Source organism: Arachis hypogaea, chromosome 14, assembly GCF_003086295.3.
Source record: "Arachis hypogaea cultivar Tifrunner chromosome 14, arahy.Tifrunner.gnm2.J5K5, whole genome shotgun sequence".
In the NCBI taxonomy this organism is placed as follows: domain Eukaryota; kingdom Viridiplantae; phylum Streptophyta; class Magnoliopsida; order Fabales; family Fabaceae; genus Arachis; species Arachis hypogaea.
This window is the reverse complement of record NC_092049.1, coordinates 13,606,450-13,624,364: the sequence shown is the minus strand read 5'-3', so window position 1 is coordinate 13,624,364 and position 17,915 is coordinate 13,606,450. Positions and strand designations below refer to the sequence as shown.

At 33.2% G+C, this 17,915-nt stretch overlaps 1 protein-coding gene across 2 annotated transcripts; it reads left to right on the top strand.

Moving 5' to 3' along the window:
• Positions 1–720: 720 nt before the first annotated feature.
• Positions 721–16,345, top strand: LOC112741607 (E3 ubiquitin-protein ligase UPL6). 2 transcript variants are annotated; one of them, XR_011870652.1, is made up of 26 exons: positions 721–1,192; positions 2,781–2,878; positions 4,912–5,039; positions 6,085–6,196; positions 6,528–6,708; positions 6,893–7,075; positions 7,641–7,823; positions 8,116–8,191; positions 8,894–9,009; positions 9,116–9,417; positions 9,648–9,744; positions 10,477–10,620; positions 11,058–11,141; positions 11,225–11,311; positions 11,448–11,588; positions 11,680–11,805; positions 12,176–12,274; positions 12,758–12,825; positions 13,328–13,394; positions 13,865–14,190; positions 14,270–14,359; positions 14,760–14,840; positions 14,980–15,053; positions 15,134–15,205; positions 15,317–15,406; positions 15,888–16,345. XR_011870652.1 is itself a non-coding variant. In XM_025790623.3 (26 exons), the coding sequence occupies exons 1-26, from the start codon at positions 1,034–1,036 to the stop codon at positions 15,952–15,954; spliced, it is 3,096 nt and encodes a 1,031-aa protein (XP_025646408.1). In that variant the 5' UTR covers positions 721–1,033; the 3' UTR covers positions 15,955–16,345. The 2 variants fall into 2 exon arrangements, 1 of the variants encoding a protein (XP_025646408.1); XM_025790623.3 differs by having other exon boundaries at positions 14,020–14,190.
• The last annotated feature ends 1,570 nt before the right edge of the window (positions 16,346–17,915 follow it).

Genomic DNA, 17,915 nt, shown 5'->3' with positions numbered 1-17,915 from the left:
TAATTAGATTAAATAATTAAAATGCTAACACTTATATAATTAAATAATTAAATCATAATTAATTTATTAAATAATTTTTATTTTTAAAATTTAAAATACTAACCACATTATTAAAATTAGCCGTTGCGAAACTAGTCGTTGCAAAATTAGCCAATTTCACAATTGAAAGAGGACTTGATTAAAAACAAATGACAATTTTACAATGTTTGTCGTCAATTATAGAGCTTAATTATGTTTTTTTTTATTAATTAATTTTATAAATTAGTGTAATTCCGAATTATATATTATGTATTATTGTTATATATGAATTTATTTAATATTAATATTTTTTAATAGTAAATTATTTTTAAATTTATAAATTTAAATTATATTATTGAAAAAAGTTAATTATATTAATTTTAAATATTTTAATTAATTAATTAATTAAGTGAAACTACAACATAAACTAAAATTAGTTCCTTCTAATAGAGAAAAGAAAAATATTTTGAATTCTTATTTACTGTTTATGACACAAAAATTAATGTGAAGTTACTTTTTATTACAGGTGGTACAAATAAGAAATGGAATGAGTTCCTTTTTGACGTCTCCTTCAACTGCACACTCAGTTCGTTTCCTACGTCACCTCAGAAACCGTTTCTGCAAAACAAAAATTCCAATTTTATTAATTTTTTTCATTTTCGTATTTTTTTCTTTCACCATGCAATGCACGTAATTCACATTTTTTATTTTATTTTCCTAATCAGAATTCAGAACAGTGCCTCCTCCTTTCGGAGCTCTCGCTCTTAATATATTCCTACCTACCTCACCTCACCTGCTTCCTCTTTCTCGCGTTTCAAACAAACAACTCATCACTCGTTTCGTTTCGTTTCTCATTTTCTCGTCGCAAAACTCATTCACATTCGCGAGATTTTCAACTGCGCCTCAATTGCAGATTCGCTTCCAGTGTAGGGCGCGGATTTTTGGCCCCAAAACTCGTGCAGTGAACAAATTGAACGAAAGGAATAAAGGAGAAGATTCAGGTGAAGTAATAATCATGTTCTTCAGCGGTGATCCTTCGACGCGTAAGCGCATTGATTTAGGTGGTCGCAGCTCGAAGGAAAGGGACCGGAAGAATCTTCTGGAGCAGACAAGGTTGGAGCGAAATCGCCGCATGTGGTTGCGCCAGCAGAATTCTGCTGCGATTAAGATTCAGGTTCGTGGTGCAATTTTATTTTATTTGATTTTTAAATTACTCAATCTGTTAGGATGTTTGTGATGTTAAATGATAGATAATTGATAAGCAAGTGAATGTGCTTTTCTTCCTTTATTTTATTTTCTTTTATTTAGCGGATTTGTATCTGTTACTGGTTTTTTAATTTTTATGACTTTGGAATTGTGAAGTTGCTGTTGTTTTGGGTTAAGGAGTGATAAGTGATATAATTTATTAATCTGTGCTAATGTTACTAAAGGAAGCATTAAATATTAGTAGACTTGGCATATTCCTATTTGGTTTACAAAAGGATCATTGGATTATGTAGTGTAAAACTCCTCCGGAATTTTATTTGTATTATGCATTCTCCAAGTGAATTGAGTCTAGAAAAAGCCAATCTAGTAGCATAAAAAGGAAAAAAAAAAAAAAACAAATAAAAGAAAAATTCAATATCGTCTAGGGTCTTTGAAAATGAAATGAGTCCAAAGTCATTGGTGCACTTACCTAATAATGTGTTTTATTTGCAAAGGATATAGTCTTAGAGAGTTGAGAGAGGAAATAGATGGCAAGTTAGAGGCTTAGGCTGTGGTTCATGGAGAATAGCTGTGGAGCACATTACTTTTATTTAAGTAGAAGCTAGGAGGAGTGCATGGAACATCAGTTCAGCAAGAAGCAAGCAAATTTTAACTTGGAAATTGGTCATTACACCACATAGAAGTTGCACAACTTGATTATCTTGGATTCATTACATACATTGTTGGGGGAAAAGAGAGATGTAATTGAGATTCAAGCCAGATTGATGAAATGGAAGAGAGTTTTGGTGTTGTTTTGTGATAGAAGAATGTCAAGTGTGGATTATCATCACTAATTGAGAAGGTGGGTAGGGGTCCAATAGGAGTGTTAAATCAATATTCACACTTGACATGGTCAAGTAGATTTTCCAGTCAAGTGCGAAACTTCTTCACTAAATGATAAGGTGAGTTCTAACATGCGTCACCAAGATTGTTCAATCAGTGGTATAAATTCATACTTGACATGGTCTAGTAGATTTTCCAATTCAGAGGATCGATTCCACTGGATAGTGGCTTTAGCTTTGGCATTTTATGTTGAGGTCATAATCATTCATGAATCTTGACCTAACATCTTGACCTTTAAGAGGGCCTATTCTTACCAACCTCCAACTAGGTTTAGGGGTTTAGAGTTTTGAGTTTAGCCAGCTAGGTTTTAGTTTCATGCTTGTAGTAATTCAATAAAATGCATACCTATCAATGGGAAGGCAAACTGATGGTGAGGGGTAATCTTCACCATTTGGATAATTTGGTTGGAGCGCTATTCCTGCACAGATAGATTGTCACACAAACAAGTTTTATGGGATAGGATTAGACATTTAGCATCTGTTGGTGTAAACCTCATACATTTTTAGAGGTCTTTCCCTTTTAGGCATATTGAGATATTGGAAACCTATGCCACATAGATAGTCCTTGTATTATTCATCTCTTGGTCTTAATGATACTCTTTTATCATAATAATTATGAGTGGTAATCTACATTTCATAAGTTTCTTGCAAATTATTGAGCAATTCTTGCTACAGAAATGCTACAGAGGGAGAAAAGTTGTCCGGAATGAACAGTCTAAGCTGCGAGAGAAATGCCATAAAATCTATGGGAAGTACTGCCAGAATTTAGACAGGTAAAATTAGATATTGCATCTATGATATTTTTAAAGTTCTTCCACTGAAACTGTCACAAGGCAATTTTCCTAAATTTTATTTTGATTCCTTTATTTTCTTATCTCTTTTTTGTTTTTACTTTTTGGTCTTTTCACTTTTTTAGTTCTTCTGAGAAAGCTGTGTATTGTCCCAAAATCTTCATTTTTAAAATTTTAATCTATTACTTTATTTTTCTTATTCAATTTTTCATTCATTTTCTTTTTGAAATTTCATTGTTTCATTTTTTAAAATTTCATTCTTTGCAAGATTATATGAAGTCTAGGAATAATTAATGATTCCATCAAGACAACTAGTTATGTTAAATTCAAATACCTTGTGGCTATTTTTTTGCTATTGTATAGAGAATCTCTTATCCTCCTTCAATCTCTCTATTATTTTTCTGTCCATCTTAGTGATATTCTTTTTTTTTTCTAAAAAAAAAAAAGGAAAATAAAAATAAAATAGGGATCTACCTTATCAGCCATAGGGATTAACGGATTCTTAAGTGAATTGGGTGTTGGAGGGAAAGGGAGGAGAACTAAAGGCTTATAATGTAAATTTTATACTACAAACAAGCCTTCTCCCTCCCTCACTTTCCAAACTCCAAACTCCAAACTCACAAACAGCCCCTAAGGCAAGAGATTCACATTATAGAAAACAAAGTTTGGTTTTATGCTTGATTGTCTGGGTGGTCTGGAATGGAATCAATGTAGTTACTACGAAGATTGGTGGACTATGTGTTGTAGATCAACATATTTATATATGGTTTTATTGATTTGTAAACGTTGTAAAATAGGGCACCAAATGAGGTTTTGTAGAAGGCTTTAAGAAAAGAAAGGAATTTGGATTACTCATAGGTTCATGACTAGTGGGTCAGCACTAGTGTAAGAAGACAAGGAAATAGAAGTTCTTCCCCGCACCTATAATTGGGTTGCACCAAAGTCAGATCTGATTCTCACCTTTTTTTTATCCCTGGTCTCTGATATGTTTATTAGAGATATCAATATTTTGTATCATGGTTCATGCATATGATTATGATAATAGGGTTAATAGGAGAGAAGAGAGAGGAAATAAATGGGAAGGCAAAGCTGTAGAGACAAGTTTTAAGGGCATTTAACTAGATGTAAGGTGAAATATATCAATTGTAGGCTTAGCAAGAATTCATCCAAACTTTGAGGTAAAAATGGCAACAATACCATATGTCACATGAGTATCTTAGATTCATCATCCATAATGATGTGGAAATAGAGGAAGATGTATTTAATAATTGAAATGGGTTAGTGTTTAAGGTGTTATCTATGATAAAAATACATGTATTCTCCATGCTTAAAGGAAAAGTTTACTGTCTAGTTATATGATTGGAAATTTTGCATGGGATATTTAGTGTTAGAAGCAAAAATGCTAATAAGGAAGTAAGATTCATGTTGCCAAGATGAGGATGTTGCAACTTGCATTAGCTTATTGGACATAATAGACCAGATGTGATAAAGAATAAATGCATTAGGGAGAAAATTGTGGGAATAATGAAAGTAGATTAGATGGAAAGTAATCCAATGATTGGAAAGGGAGATCTAGAATAATTATAGGTGATACTATCAGAAGAGATTTAAATTTTAATGGTTTGATCGTTGACATGATTTACAATAGATTTTTGAGGCATTGTCTGATCATCTAATGTAGCCAATCACATGACAGCGAGATCATGCTTATTGACTATATTTAGATTGATTTGTTTTGCATTAAAAAATTTGACCAAAATTTTTCTTCTAAACATCTTTTATTACAAAAATATCTTAAGGTGAAACAAGTTAAACATACTATTCATTTATCAATTCCATAAATATTAGATTAGAACAGCATGCAACACATGGCTATAATAACTAGTTGTTACATGAGACCTACTAACGATCTTTCAGTAACCGTTTCTTTAAAAATTATTGATATTCTTTAGCATGTTTTTCACTGAGCATTGCACCATGACAGCTCAAATTAATACCATTTTGTGTGCATTCAGGAGTGCTTTTGGTCCAGATTCTGATTTCCTCCGGCAGTTCCTCTTTTTCTTTAATGCAGAAAATAATGATGATGTTTTAGCTCTTGTGAATATTTGTCGACTGCTTCAACAGTTTGTTCAACAGAGTGGTAATTGTCAATCAGCAATCCTTTAGGCATGGTTTATGCAGTTTATTTTCTACTGCTATTGGTTATAGAATTTTCAGCTAGATTTTGCAAATTTTTATTTCCTTCACAGTTAACCTATCTACCCTTCAAAAAATATTTATATTAAGCAAACAACAAAAACAACCTTATCTACTGGTGGAGCCAACTAACATTGATAAATTGACACCATCTTTTACTATCCAAAAATAAATTTTGTAAAGAATTCAGAACATGTTTAAAATTTGGAACATAATCTTCTCTAATGATATCTCCTTATCGTTGACCCTTAATAGGAATATTTCCCACTGATCCCATTTTCTCATTGGACCCTCTGTTGGTCATATTTGATCAAACCACTTTAGGTGATTTTTCTTTTCGGTAAGGGTTACCTAAGACTTTCCATTCTCGAATATGTTAATTTTTAGTTGATTTACAAAAGTGGATAGAATTGGTTTGGGGTATTATCTTTTATTGTTTCTCCATACATCCTCTCATGACTTAATTACCTCTTTCCCTTGGCATTTAATTTTTCCAAGCTTCATCAGTGTGTGCAACTAATCTGCCTACCAGCTCAATCGCTTGTCTTTGATGGGGATGTCTTCAGAGTGGGTTTTATATGGAAAAACGTGAACATATTTCAGATGGTTTTGTGAGGATAGTTCAATTAAGAAATTGGTTGAAGCTTTATTCTTTTTCCTTTGAATTTTTCTGTGTTGCGCCTTATGTTGATTGTTCGGCCAAGGATGAATTTGGATGTCTCATTATATTTTTGGATGACATAGAGACACAAAGGTGTTGATATCTTAGAAAATAATAGAAAAAGAAAATCGACTAACAGATTTAAATGTGATTAGTTTTCTTCTACATGGTACTGAAAATTGAAATATGTAACTATTTTTCTCAATTATATATCTCTAGTGCTTGTTAGAAGTGAAGCAAATTGAAATTTCATAAATATTTGCCTTCATCCTTGCTGTTTCTGTAATATGTACTGTTGGGGTTGAAACTAATGAAATATATGCAACAGGGGACGTTGTGAGGCTTTTTTCTGGTTTAGATTACTCATCCACTTGTCCTCTGGTCAACTATCGGGTGAAGCAGTTGGTATATACTTGTATTCGAGCCTTACATCAGAATAGGTAGGATTCATTGGCTTAATTTAACTTCATTACTTTCTATGGGAGTTCCAAATATAACATGCATATGATGGTCAGAAGGGGGCAACATTACTTCCACTCTCTTGTGCTTCAATATTAGGTGATTTGTATGTATCTTATGACATAACCTGGAAACCGTACTTGTTATGGAACCTTTTGAAGGATATTCAGCTTGGTTTTTGTTGTTGCTATACTATTTCGTTTGAAGCATTACTTTAAAAATCTCTTTTTGGTTTGGTAGATAATCTTTTCTATGTACCGTGTTTTTGGGTTTCTTGTGCTATCTTGCTTAATTTTTTTTTTCACTGGACAGAAATCAGTTGAAGGATCAATTTTTATTGGTTCCTGAGGAATCTAGTGTAACAGCTATTCCTTTATTGGAAGTTTTAGTGTTATTGATAGATATCAAACTTCCATGGAGCTGTAAGATAGTAGGACATATGTTTCAAAACAATGCATTTGGTCTACTTAGAGAGATTATTCTCACAGCAAAGGTAACATATAAATCCTTTCACATTTATTATTGAAGTTCCTTAATGGGTTTCAAGAAACTTTCATTTAAATATATTATGAATTTACTTTTTTATATTGACAGTTTAAAATAACCAATATAATTTGACCTCTTATACCATTTTGCAAATAAATGCTTAAAGTCCTAAGCTTAATGATCTGCTCCAGGATGATGTAGATAATCGTATTTACCCCGCAAAGGGATCATCATTGGAACGTGTGCTTACTGTTGTAATGTGTCATATTGGTCAGAAGCCATGTATCTGTTCATATTTTGATCCAAGATATGACTTCTCTTCGCAAATCCTTACAATTCCGTTCCTGTGGAATGCTTTTCCAGACTTAAGACAGGTATGTTTTGTACTAATTCTATTTTATGGTTCTTTTTTCTTTATTTGGGTGATAAGTGGAAGGTGAGAGGTGCTAATCATCAGGAATCTACATATGTTTTGAACATATCAAGAGAGAAACAAATATAAGATAAGATGTTATATAGTTTACAAGATCTAGAAAATTAATATTGAAACCTTGGTTTGGGGAATTCACTGGGAACCACTCTAAGAAAGTACTAAGGTCCAGCCTCAAACAATTTTTTAGTGAATTTTAAGCTCCTTTAGGTCATCAGTAGGAAATATTATACTGCAACCTTAGCTTGTATTCTATCTTGTTGATACCATTCATAATCAATTGATATGCAACTAACAATGTGAAAACCCTGGGAGGAGGTGGGGAGATCTCAAACTTATTAAAAGTGAATTATTATTCCTGTACCTTTTATTGCTTAGGCTCCCAATGGTTGCTCTTCCTTTTTTATATGTCCTGCCTGCGTGCTAGAGTTTGTTGATGTGCCAGAACTATTTGGTTTCTATTAACTCTGGCAAATCTTGTGAGAAACTGGGTTATGTTTGCTTCTCAGGTTTATGCAACACAAGGCCTGAATCAACATTATGTTCATCAGATGGCAACTCTTGTTCCAGATCTAATCAATTTTCTACCTAAGGACATATCTGATGAAATTCCTACCTATGCCTGTCTGCTTGGAAATATATTAGAAACCGCGGGAATTGCTTTGTCACAACCTGACTGTTCGTTTGATATGGTAATGAGATTAGTCATTGCAGTTTACCATCTTTTATTATCATTCTAAGTTTAAATTGCTTCATATATCTCATGTGTGCTTTTATCTGGCTCAACCCTTTTTTTTAATTTTTTTTCCTTGATGTAATACATTTGATGCAGTTAGCGAGCTTTGGTATTTGCTGTACCTTTATTTAAAGGAATTATTTGCTTTAATGTGGTTTTTTCCTTCTTTCTATTTTGATAAATATTCGCTTAAAGCCTCATCTTATCTTAATATTGATTTTTTTTTTTTTTTTTTTTTTTCTATTCAGGCCATGGACCTTGCAGCTATTGCTACATTTTTGCTTGAGTCACACCCATCGCTGAAACTGTTGAATAAGAAAGAAAGTATGCTTTCTTACCACACTGTTGAATTTTTCATTTTTGTTTGACTGAAGATTCTTTTTATATACTATTTTGAATTAAAAAATATGTTAGTAGGTAGAAAGAAGGAAAATGCATTTATGGGGAGGATGAGCAGTCCTCCAAAATGAATAAAACAAAATAGAACAGTGACCCTAAGTGTCTCAGAAAGGCAACAGGCAGTTTAATATCTTCCATAGAAGAGAAGCTCCCTTGAAATATGTAACAACCATGGATGGAGAACATTAGACAGGAAAAAACATAATTCTATCCAAAACAAATTTCAGTGTAGACACAATTTTAGGAACTGCACTCCAGCCAAATGCTCAAAAGAACTGCTTGGCATACGGTATGCTATAAGCCTATACAGCCTTGTTTTACCTGCAAAGACTTTTGAAGTGTATGCCGACGCTTGAGAGATTGCTTAAAAGTCAAATGGCATATCCATTGTTCTATAAGTACTTAAAAGCAAATTATTTATTAGAGGCTAGTAATCTTACTACACAAAAATAACTGAACTATCGTTTCTGAATTAGACTTGAGCAAGATGATGTGGCTTGACTACTTTGCTTCATCATAATTATTAAATTTATCATCACTTTTATAAAAACTGAGATGGTTCTCACTCATGCAGTCCTCCCCTTCCCTCTCTCTCTCTTAATGGTGACTGGTGACTGTTAATTTCAGATTCCGTGACTCGTGAGGATGACACTGGTGATGATGAAGTCATGGAAGTAGCTTTGGACAGGAAATTGGAGCAACAAATTTGCAATGCCATAGATACTCGCTTCCTTCTACAATTGGTATGCTATTTTGTAATGACATTTGTATCTAGTGTCATCCACAGAATTTTGATAGTGTTTTTCTGGAAAAATTTGATCTAGAATTGTGATCTCTTGACATCTGCAGACAAATATATTATTTAGAGATATTTCATCTGTCAATGGTTCAGATTATGGGCCAGATGATCGGGAGGTTGCAGCTGTTGGTGCTATTTGTGGATTTTTATACGTTATCTTCAACACATTGCCACTTGAAAGGATTATGACTGTGCTTGCTTACAGAACCGAACTTGTTCCTATGTTATGGAAATTTATGAAGCAGTGTCATGAGAATAAACAACGGTTATCTTTGTCTGAGTGGTTATCTTACCTTTCTGGTGACGCACCTGGTTGGCTGTTACCTCTGGCTGTATTCTGTCCTGTCTACAAGTAAGAAACTTTTGTACTGTTGACTTGTTTAATAGATTGTTTAATAGATCCTAGCATTGTACTCTCTTAATAATCTTCATTTTAACCCAAAAAAACAAAAAAGAGAAAAGATGTCATATGGATTCATCAACTATTGTGTCTATGAGCCACTGTCTTTTGACCTTTTTAATTACATGTTCTAGTTTGAACCTTAGGTAATTCATTTATATATCCTATTTTTTGTTCATCAGGCACATGCTCATGATAGTTGATAATGAGGAGTTCTATGAGCAGGGGAAACCACTATCACTGGAGGACATTAGAAGCCTAATCATTCTGTTAAAACAGGTAATGGTTGTTATGGATTATTTACCTTTCTAATTAAAATTGTTGAGAGTTTTGAGGTTGACATCTATAGTCCGTGGGAAAAGGAAATTTATTGATGTGTTGCTGAATGGAACCCCCCCCCCTCTTTTCCTTTTTACCTTTTCTCTTTGAACCTTGAGCAGTTACATGGATACATTTACTAGTACTGTTACGTATGTGACATGATTTTCAAAACTAGGATATGGATATGACGAAATATATTATAAAATTTTAAGCAGAGACATTGCAAAAATCAAAACATAAGCATAGGGAAAAAATTTAAAAAAGAAGGCAGAAGAGGTTTTGAAGGTAGTTAAATAGCAATGTGTTGTTTTTAGTAGAAGATCAAACCCAGTGACAGACCCAGAAAATCTATTTGTTTAATTTAGACTAAATTGTACTGAAGTGATATTGGGATTAACCCAATAAGTACTAGTACCAGATAAGTATTTGGTACAGGTATGACAACAATTTAGGAATACCCATGCTTCTAAAGCAATATAGAAATAAGGTGCCTTTAATCTTTGCAAGGTTGTATATCCATGTGAATATCCAAGTCCAGAGAACTGGAGTTGTTGCATCATGGAAAAGTAGTAGTCTTGGCCACTATATTGCATTGCTGCCAAGGTTTTATCAAAATTGCTCTATACAATAATACTATATGACCTTATTTGAAGTTGGAGTGAATTTAAGTTAACTTTGCTGCTTCCACAGGTTCTGTGGCAGTTGTTGTGGGTGAATCATACATCATCTGCTACTCCAGTAAAATCTGTTCCAGTTACCACGGTTAGTAAAAGGCAATCTATTGAAGCCATTCAACAGAGGGTTAGCATTGTGGTCTCTGAGCTGCTCTCCCAGGTAGAACCGTAGCAACAAACATTGTTATTCTATTCCTTTGTTATATACTTAGGGATACGTACATATTAATGGCTTCTGTGGTTCTTGGTTATAAATATTTTGAGGGAATTATCTTTTGTAAATTTATGTTTTCTACTTTGGAGTAGGGATTTTGCCACTTATTTTCTTGCTTTTGTTTTATTTTTCCTATTCCATTTCAAAGGATATCTTGACCTCTTTTTAGTCGTTTTTTCACTCTTCTTAGCCTTCTATATGCTTTCCTATTAAACAAAATGATATTTAGAGGTTTTCCCAGTTCTAATTTTATTTTTATATATATTAAAAGATTTTGGTATCTGTTCCCTGAATAGGCATCTATATGTATTTGTGACCAATAACCATATGTAAGCTACTTTTGTTTATCCTTTTCTGACTTTCCTTTTGATTCTTTCTGATAGCTGCAAGATTGGAACAATCGTCGACAGTTTACTTCCCCCACTGACTTCCATGCTGATGGGGTGAATGACTCCTTCATCTCTCAGGTATTATCTCTGCTGCAGACTATTGTTTTTAGATAAAATTAACGAAAACTTATTTTGGTAGTTGTATAATCCTCTTTCCACAGGCTTTGATGGAAAAGACACGAGCAAATGAAGTTTTAAAACAGGCTGCTTTGTTGATACCATTTACAAGCAGGGTTAAAATATTCACTGTAAGAATCGTTCTGAACTTTTATTTGCTTCATATATGGGTCAATTTTGTATCATATTACAATGGATGGCAGTGAACAGTTTTGGAGTCTGGCATTTTTCGTATGTTTGATTATGCCCTGTTTATTTTTTCACCAGTCTCAACTAGCTGATGTTCGGCAACAACATGGATCTCAGGCCTTATTTACTAGAAACAGATTCAGAATAAGACGAGATCATATCTTGGAGGATGCTTATAATCAAATGAGCCAGTTGTCAGAAGATGATCTTCAGGGATTGGTGATGTCCTTTTCTGAGGCTTATCCTCGAGTTTATTAGCCATTCCCTGGTTCTGGTCTTTATGGTAATTAGTAAATGATCCTTTGTGCAGATTCGTGTGAGTTTTGTAAATGAATTTGGAGTTGAAGAGGCTGGAATAGATGGAGGTGGAATATTCAAAGATTTCATGGAGAACATCACACGTGCTGCCTTTGATGTGCAGTATGGATTATTTAAGGTCATTTTAGCACTGTGCTACTGTTTATTTTCTGTTCTACTGTTTATTTTTTATAGTTGTCAAGATATAATATTATAAAACCATTCATGATAGCTTAAGCTTTAAGGAGAATTAGTTTTGGAATTGATATTACTTTGAACACTGTAGCAAAGCCTTTGCAGTTTGCACTAAAGTAGCACCTATTGTGTATGTGGGACTAAAAATATGGTTAAAATGGTTTGGGGGGAGTGTGTAAGTGTGACATCTGAAATGTCCATATTAAAACAACCACCAAATATCCATATCATGTCACCATGGATTTATGGAAATGGATAAGCTTACCTTGTGATATATTGCTTTCCATTATGATGAAAAAGGTCAATTTATACAGGAAACAGCAGATCACCAGCTTTATCCCAATCCTGGATCAGGGATGATACATGAACAACATCTTCAATTTTTCCACTTTCTTGGTACACTCCTTGCAAAGGTGTGTTCTTGTTTCCGCTTTCCTCTTGTCCTTTTTTAATAAAGCGGGGCCTTGCATAGTGACTGAATCTTCTAATTTTGGTATTCTGTTATCTTGGTCACATGGTTTTAAGTTTTAACTTTTATTTGCTTGATCAGCGTCCTACCATTATTATTATTGTTGTTGTTGTTGTAATAATGGTGGTGATAATGTACTATATATGAAAAAGATTCCTACACATGGTTTTATTTGAATAGTTATGTTAATTTTTTTATTTTTAACTTCAGAAGTCTCCAACCTCATAAGCTGTTTCATGTTTTGGCAACTTTTTAGCTCATAATGTAAATTTTTCATGTTTTCAGTTAAAAATATTATTTCTAACATCTAAATAAGGATACGTTGGATTGGCACAGACATGGCACTAATAATGATAATGATACTTATGCATATTTTTCTTGATTGATTGTTTGATTGGAACTTCACACTTACAAGTTGCACTTGCAGGCAATGTTTGAAGGGATTCTGGTTGATTTACCATTTGCTACTTTCTTTTTGAGCAAATTGAAACAAAAGTAAGACTTCTGGTGTCTCTTAGTGTGCTTATGATAGTTTTTTCATTTAACTTGAAGTTGTCGAATGCTCAAATTATTAGATGTTGTAGTGGTAGCTTCCATGTCCATTGTGGCAAATATATTGAATATCTTAAAATGAATGTTCTGTGAACATCTATAAAAAGTTTAGTAGATTAACATGTATGATGAGAAATTATTGTGCTATAAGTGGTGCCTTGCTTCTACTTGGTACAAGTTGCGTGATCTCTTTAGAGGGCTGTCTCCCTCAGACTCGGATATGCAGAGAGACTGAAAGCTTTGTTGTAGTTTTTTTTTTCTTTTTTTTTTTTTGTTTTTTGGGGGGTGGGGGGGGGGTGTTCTAACCTAGTATTTTGTGAATTGAGAATTTCTGGTCCTCCATGCCTTCTGTAACATCCTTCTCTCTTTGTTAGTGTTTCTTCTTTTATCAAAAAATAAATGGATACTTCCTGTTTGCTCACAGCTTTTATTTCCCTCCCATCAGGCACAACTATTTGAATGACTTGCCATCTTTGGACCCAGAATTGTATCGTCATCTTATATTTCTAAAGGTAATATAATATTAGTTCTCATTTGTCTTGTTATGAGAAAGCTCCAGCTCTTTTAAGTATAATTGTACACTTGGTTTTTCAAAAATATTTGTGCACATGGTAGTCCTCCCTTTATTTGACATTAAATTTGTCCTCAAATGTCAACTAGCACACTCAGGTTCAACTTTTTAAGGGCTGATTTGCTTGATCTTCTAGTACTAATATGAGGGCGTAAATTGTCATTAGAGGACCAACAACAATTGAGTCTTATCACTAAAAATTTATGTCAATTTTCACCATTTTAAATTAAAAAAAATTATAATAACCTCCAGAATAGCAAAGGTTATTTGTGTTTTGTGGCAGGGGGTGGGGGTGTTCAACAAGGTCTTTCTTGCTATATTGTCTTGGGTATGGGGTACCTGGGGGTGAGGTGAAGTTTAACTCATATAGTTTGGGAGAACTGATCATAGATTGCTTGCATGGCATGGCAGGGGCGGAGCCACTCATACATTGCCCCCCCTAAACTTCAACTTTTTTCTCATAAGTTATGTGTAAACTTTGGCCCCTCCCCAAATTTTATCGTAGCTCCGCTCCTGTGGCATGGCATTGTCCTCTTTGATCTGATTCATCTGTTTGTGACTGACAGCATTATGAGGGTAACATTTCGGAGTTGGAACTATACTTTGTTATAGTAAACAATGAATATGGAGAGCAAACTGAAGAGGAGCTCCTACCTGGTGGGAAAAACAAACGTGTCACTAATGAGAATGTCATTACTTTTATCCATCTTGTAGCTAATCATCGCTTGAATTCTCAGGTAAAGTTTAATTTGAAATAGATGTATTTGTAACAATCAATTTATGTTTTGATTTACTTAAGAATGATGATGGTTTCAGATACGTCAACAAAGTTCTCATTTCCTGAGAGGATTTCAGCAACTTATTCAGAAAGATTGGATTGATATGTTTAACGAGCAAGAACTGCAGGTTTTCTTATAACCTGATCCACTTTTAGCCTGAAAAGCCAGTTTTGTTGATTTGTATTTATTAATATTTACTGTTGCCTGGTGGACCTGATGATGTATAGGATTGACAACTGTTCAATTTGCTTTTAGTAATGTTGCATGCCTTGAATCAGTTTCTACCTCAATTGAAATTTTTTTTACTAGTTCCTTGCATGCTTCCTCTTCCTTTTGTTGCGCTATTCAATTCTTTATAAGTAGTATCTCTAGTTGCTAGTTTTGCATTTTATAATAATCTTGGTTTGAGTCTATCAAATGTCCTGTAGATTTGTAAATCTGAACTTATTTTCTTGTATCCGTAATTTAATTTTTATGGTGACTTTTTTTATTGAGTAAAAGTTGTTTGACATTATCGTTTTCCACAGCTTTTGATATCGGGTTCACTTGACAGCTTGGATGTTGATGATTTGCGACTTCATACAAATTATGCAGGAGGCTATCATAGCGTAATTTATCTGTCTCAGGCATTTTTGCTTATTAGTGTTCCTAGATTGAATTTTGGCCTTGCAATTTTTGTTAGCACTTTACCTCTTAACCTCTGTTCTTATTGACTCTCACGAATTCTACATATTTTTCTTCTTTTAGGAGCATTATGTGATTGAGATGTTCTGGGAAGTTCTCAAAGGATTTTCCACGGAAAACAAGAAAAAGTTTTTGAAGTAAGATACACATTATAGAATTTAGTGGCTCTTATGTATATCAGATCTTAGTATGGTTAACAAAGTTATCATCTTTTCAGATTTGTGACAGGCTGCTCTCGCGGACCATTGCTTGGTTTCCGGTATCTTGAACCTTTGTTTTGCATACAAAGGTGAATGCTTTAATTTTTAATTGTATATTCATTCACTTAAAAAGTGGTGTTTTTCGAAGTAACTTTTGTACATACAAGGCTTACAGCAGAAATTAACTTGTGTTCTTTCAGGGCTGGTGGTAATGCTATTGATGAAGCCCTAGATCGATTACCCACATCAGCTACTTGTATGAATCTGCTCAAGCTTCCGCCTTATACAAGGTTTATCACTGTGCCCTATTGTTTTGCCTTATCTTTGCAGTTTAGAATAGTGAAATTTTGGTTCTAAACCCTGTTTGTCTGGTGGAACTCAAAAAGGCCTGAATTGAAAATGTATGTTCCAGACTACATTTGATAACTATTTTAAAACAAAAATACAGACAATGGAATCTGGTGGCAAATCTGTTTGGAAGAGACTGACAGGGAACAGGCAATATATCTCTTTCGAAGACAAAGTTTGCCAAATTTTGTCTTTCCAAAAACTGGGGACAATGGAGATAAAGATGGAGGAAAAAACTTTCTATATTGGCTATATTTTCATTTCCTAGGCATGTCTGTATTTTCTTTCTGAAAAAACTTATCAAATACAGTCTGAATGCAATCCTGAGAAAGTGTTTTCGTTTTCTATTAATAACTCTTCTGTTGAATTACATCATTCTCTTTTTGTTGCTTTGTTAACTATTTTTTTCACATCCCAATGCAGTAAGGAGCAAATGGAAACCAAATTATTGTATGCTATAAATGCCGAAGCTGGATTTGATTTGAGTTAAATGGAGGCCGTGTAATTTTAGTTCAACCACATGGTTAGATTCCACACTTGCAGAGAATGACTAAATGCAATTGCCAGAGTAGAATAGCAAAAATTACAAACAAATAATCAAATGGTATAAGGAGAACCGAGTACAGAAATGACATGTACATGTATATTCATATTCATCTTGTTCATCAATTTGTGTCAAAATGTAAATATAACTGAAATATAAAGTTATTTGTAAAGTTAATGTGTTGGCAGGATGTTTTTGTATTATCTCTAAAATAGATTAGGACTAGGATATTTTGTATTTTGTAATGTTTTTGTAGGAAGAAATAATTGTAGAAACTACTCACGATATTTCTATTCTCGCACAAGTACCTCTAATAATAGTTTTCCTTTTCGATTGAGATTTCTGTCCTGCCTATATATATTACTTTAATTTAAAGAGTAAATATAAATTAGGAAACTTATAATAGATTAATAGTTGATTTAAATTTGAGAACATGCTTTGTAATAGCCTAACCGTTAAATGAAAATATTCATGGAACATTAGTAAATGAATGGATAACCAAATAATAAACATTGTAAAAGAATACGTCATGCTTATTTTCAAATTTCACGTCTACAAAGAACATATCAATTTTACACACTACAAATTTTCATTTTACACTTGTTTAAAGTTATAATGTTTAAACCAATTTGGGTTCATGGTTATCACTCCGTTTAAATGTTGGGATGTTTAAATTTTGCCTTGTGTATGTAACAATAGTTGAGCTACACATCCAAATTTTTTTGTATCGAAGTCCAACCAAGCAGGTCCAATTCTAACAAAAACTACTCATTAATGAAAGCATGTTACATGTGCCCAAACCCCAAACGTTACCTATCTCTTCGCGCTAGAATATGAAAAACTGTTTGTTCCTCCAACTCAAAATTACAACAAAGAAATTTGAAATCTCTATCAAAATCTATCAAAAATCTTTCAATTTCTCTGCGGAAACAACTGCAAAATCCGACGGTGCATTTGAGATCATCAACAAAAAACATAGAAAAAGAATAACAAAGATTTCTCAAGGTACTGACAAAATTACTTGTTATTATGTTCAGTTTTCTCCTTCGCACCTCACAATTCTTGCAATTTTACTAGTTCAGTTTAGGGTTTAGTAGATTGAGTTTTTCTGATTTAGTTTTTCTTGTTTTTCTCTGTAACTAGAGCATCGAATAGAACTGTGTTATTAGTTTATTGGTTCTAATAAATAATTCGGTTCATTTCTTAGTTTAATTGAGTTCATTTGCATGCAGAAATGAATTAAATGTATTTTTTTGTTGATTGAGTCTTTATGACTTTTTATTCAAATCTGAACCAAATTCGATTCATTTGTGAATTAACTGAGGTTCACTTGATGCTACCGTTAAGTATTGACCAAATTTGTTATACCTTAAGAAATTTAGGTTCATTTGGTTTGGTTTTGCTTGAGTTTGCTGAACTTGTTCATGTGGGGTTGTTTAGTTAGTTTTTTGTTCAAATCTGAACCAATTTCGGTTCATTTGTAAATTGACTGAGATTCACCTGATGCTACTATTAAGAATTGAAAAAATTTTTTATTCCTTAAGAATTTAGGTTCATTTAGTTTCGTTTCGCTTGAATTTGATGAACTTGTTCATGTGTGCTTGTTTAGTTAGTTTTTGTTTAAATCTGAACTAATTTCGGTTCATTTGTGAATTAACTAAGATTCACTTGATGTTGTTGTTAAGTATTGACTAAATATTTTATTCCTTGCAGTCAAAATGAAAAAGAAGACTATCTCAAAAAAGAAGTCACATTACAATGTAAGCATATACACATTAAATCAACTCTATTTTTGTATTATAAATATATGAAGGTTACAAAAAGCTTAGAGAATGGGGGTTGAATCTATGGCCTTCTTTTACTTTGATTGGATTATGTCTTTATACCCAACTTCAAACTTGATTTCT

Coding starts and splice junctions, on each gene's coding strand:
- LOC112741607 (XM_025790623.3), top strand. CDS start 1,034: ATGTTCTTCAGCGGTGATCCTTCGACGCGTAAGCGCATTGATTTAGGT. Junction 6,709..6,892: donor AGATTATTCTCACAGCAAAG/GTAACATATAAA, acceptor GATCTGCTCCAG/GATGATGTAGATAATCGTAT. Junction 15,206..15,316: donor CCTTTGTTTTGCATACAAAG/GTGAATGCTTTA, acceptor GTGTTCTTTCAG/GGCTGGTGGTAATGCTATTG.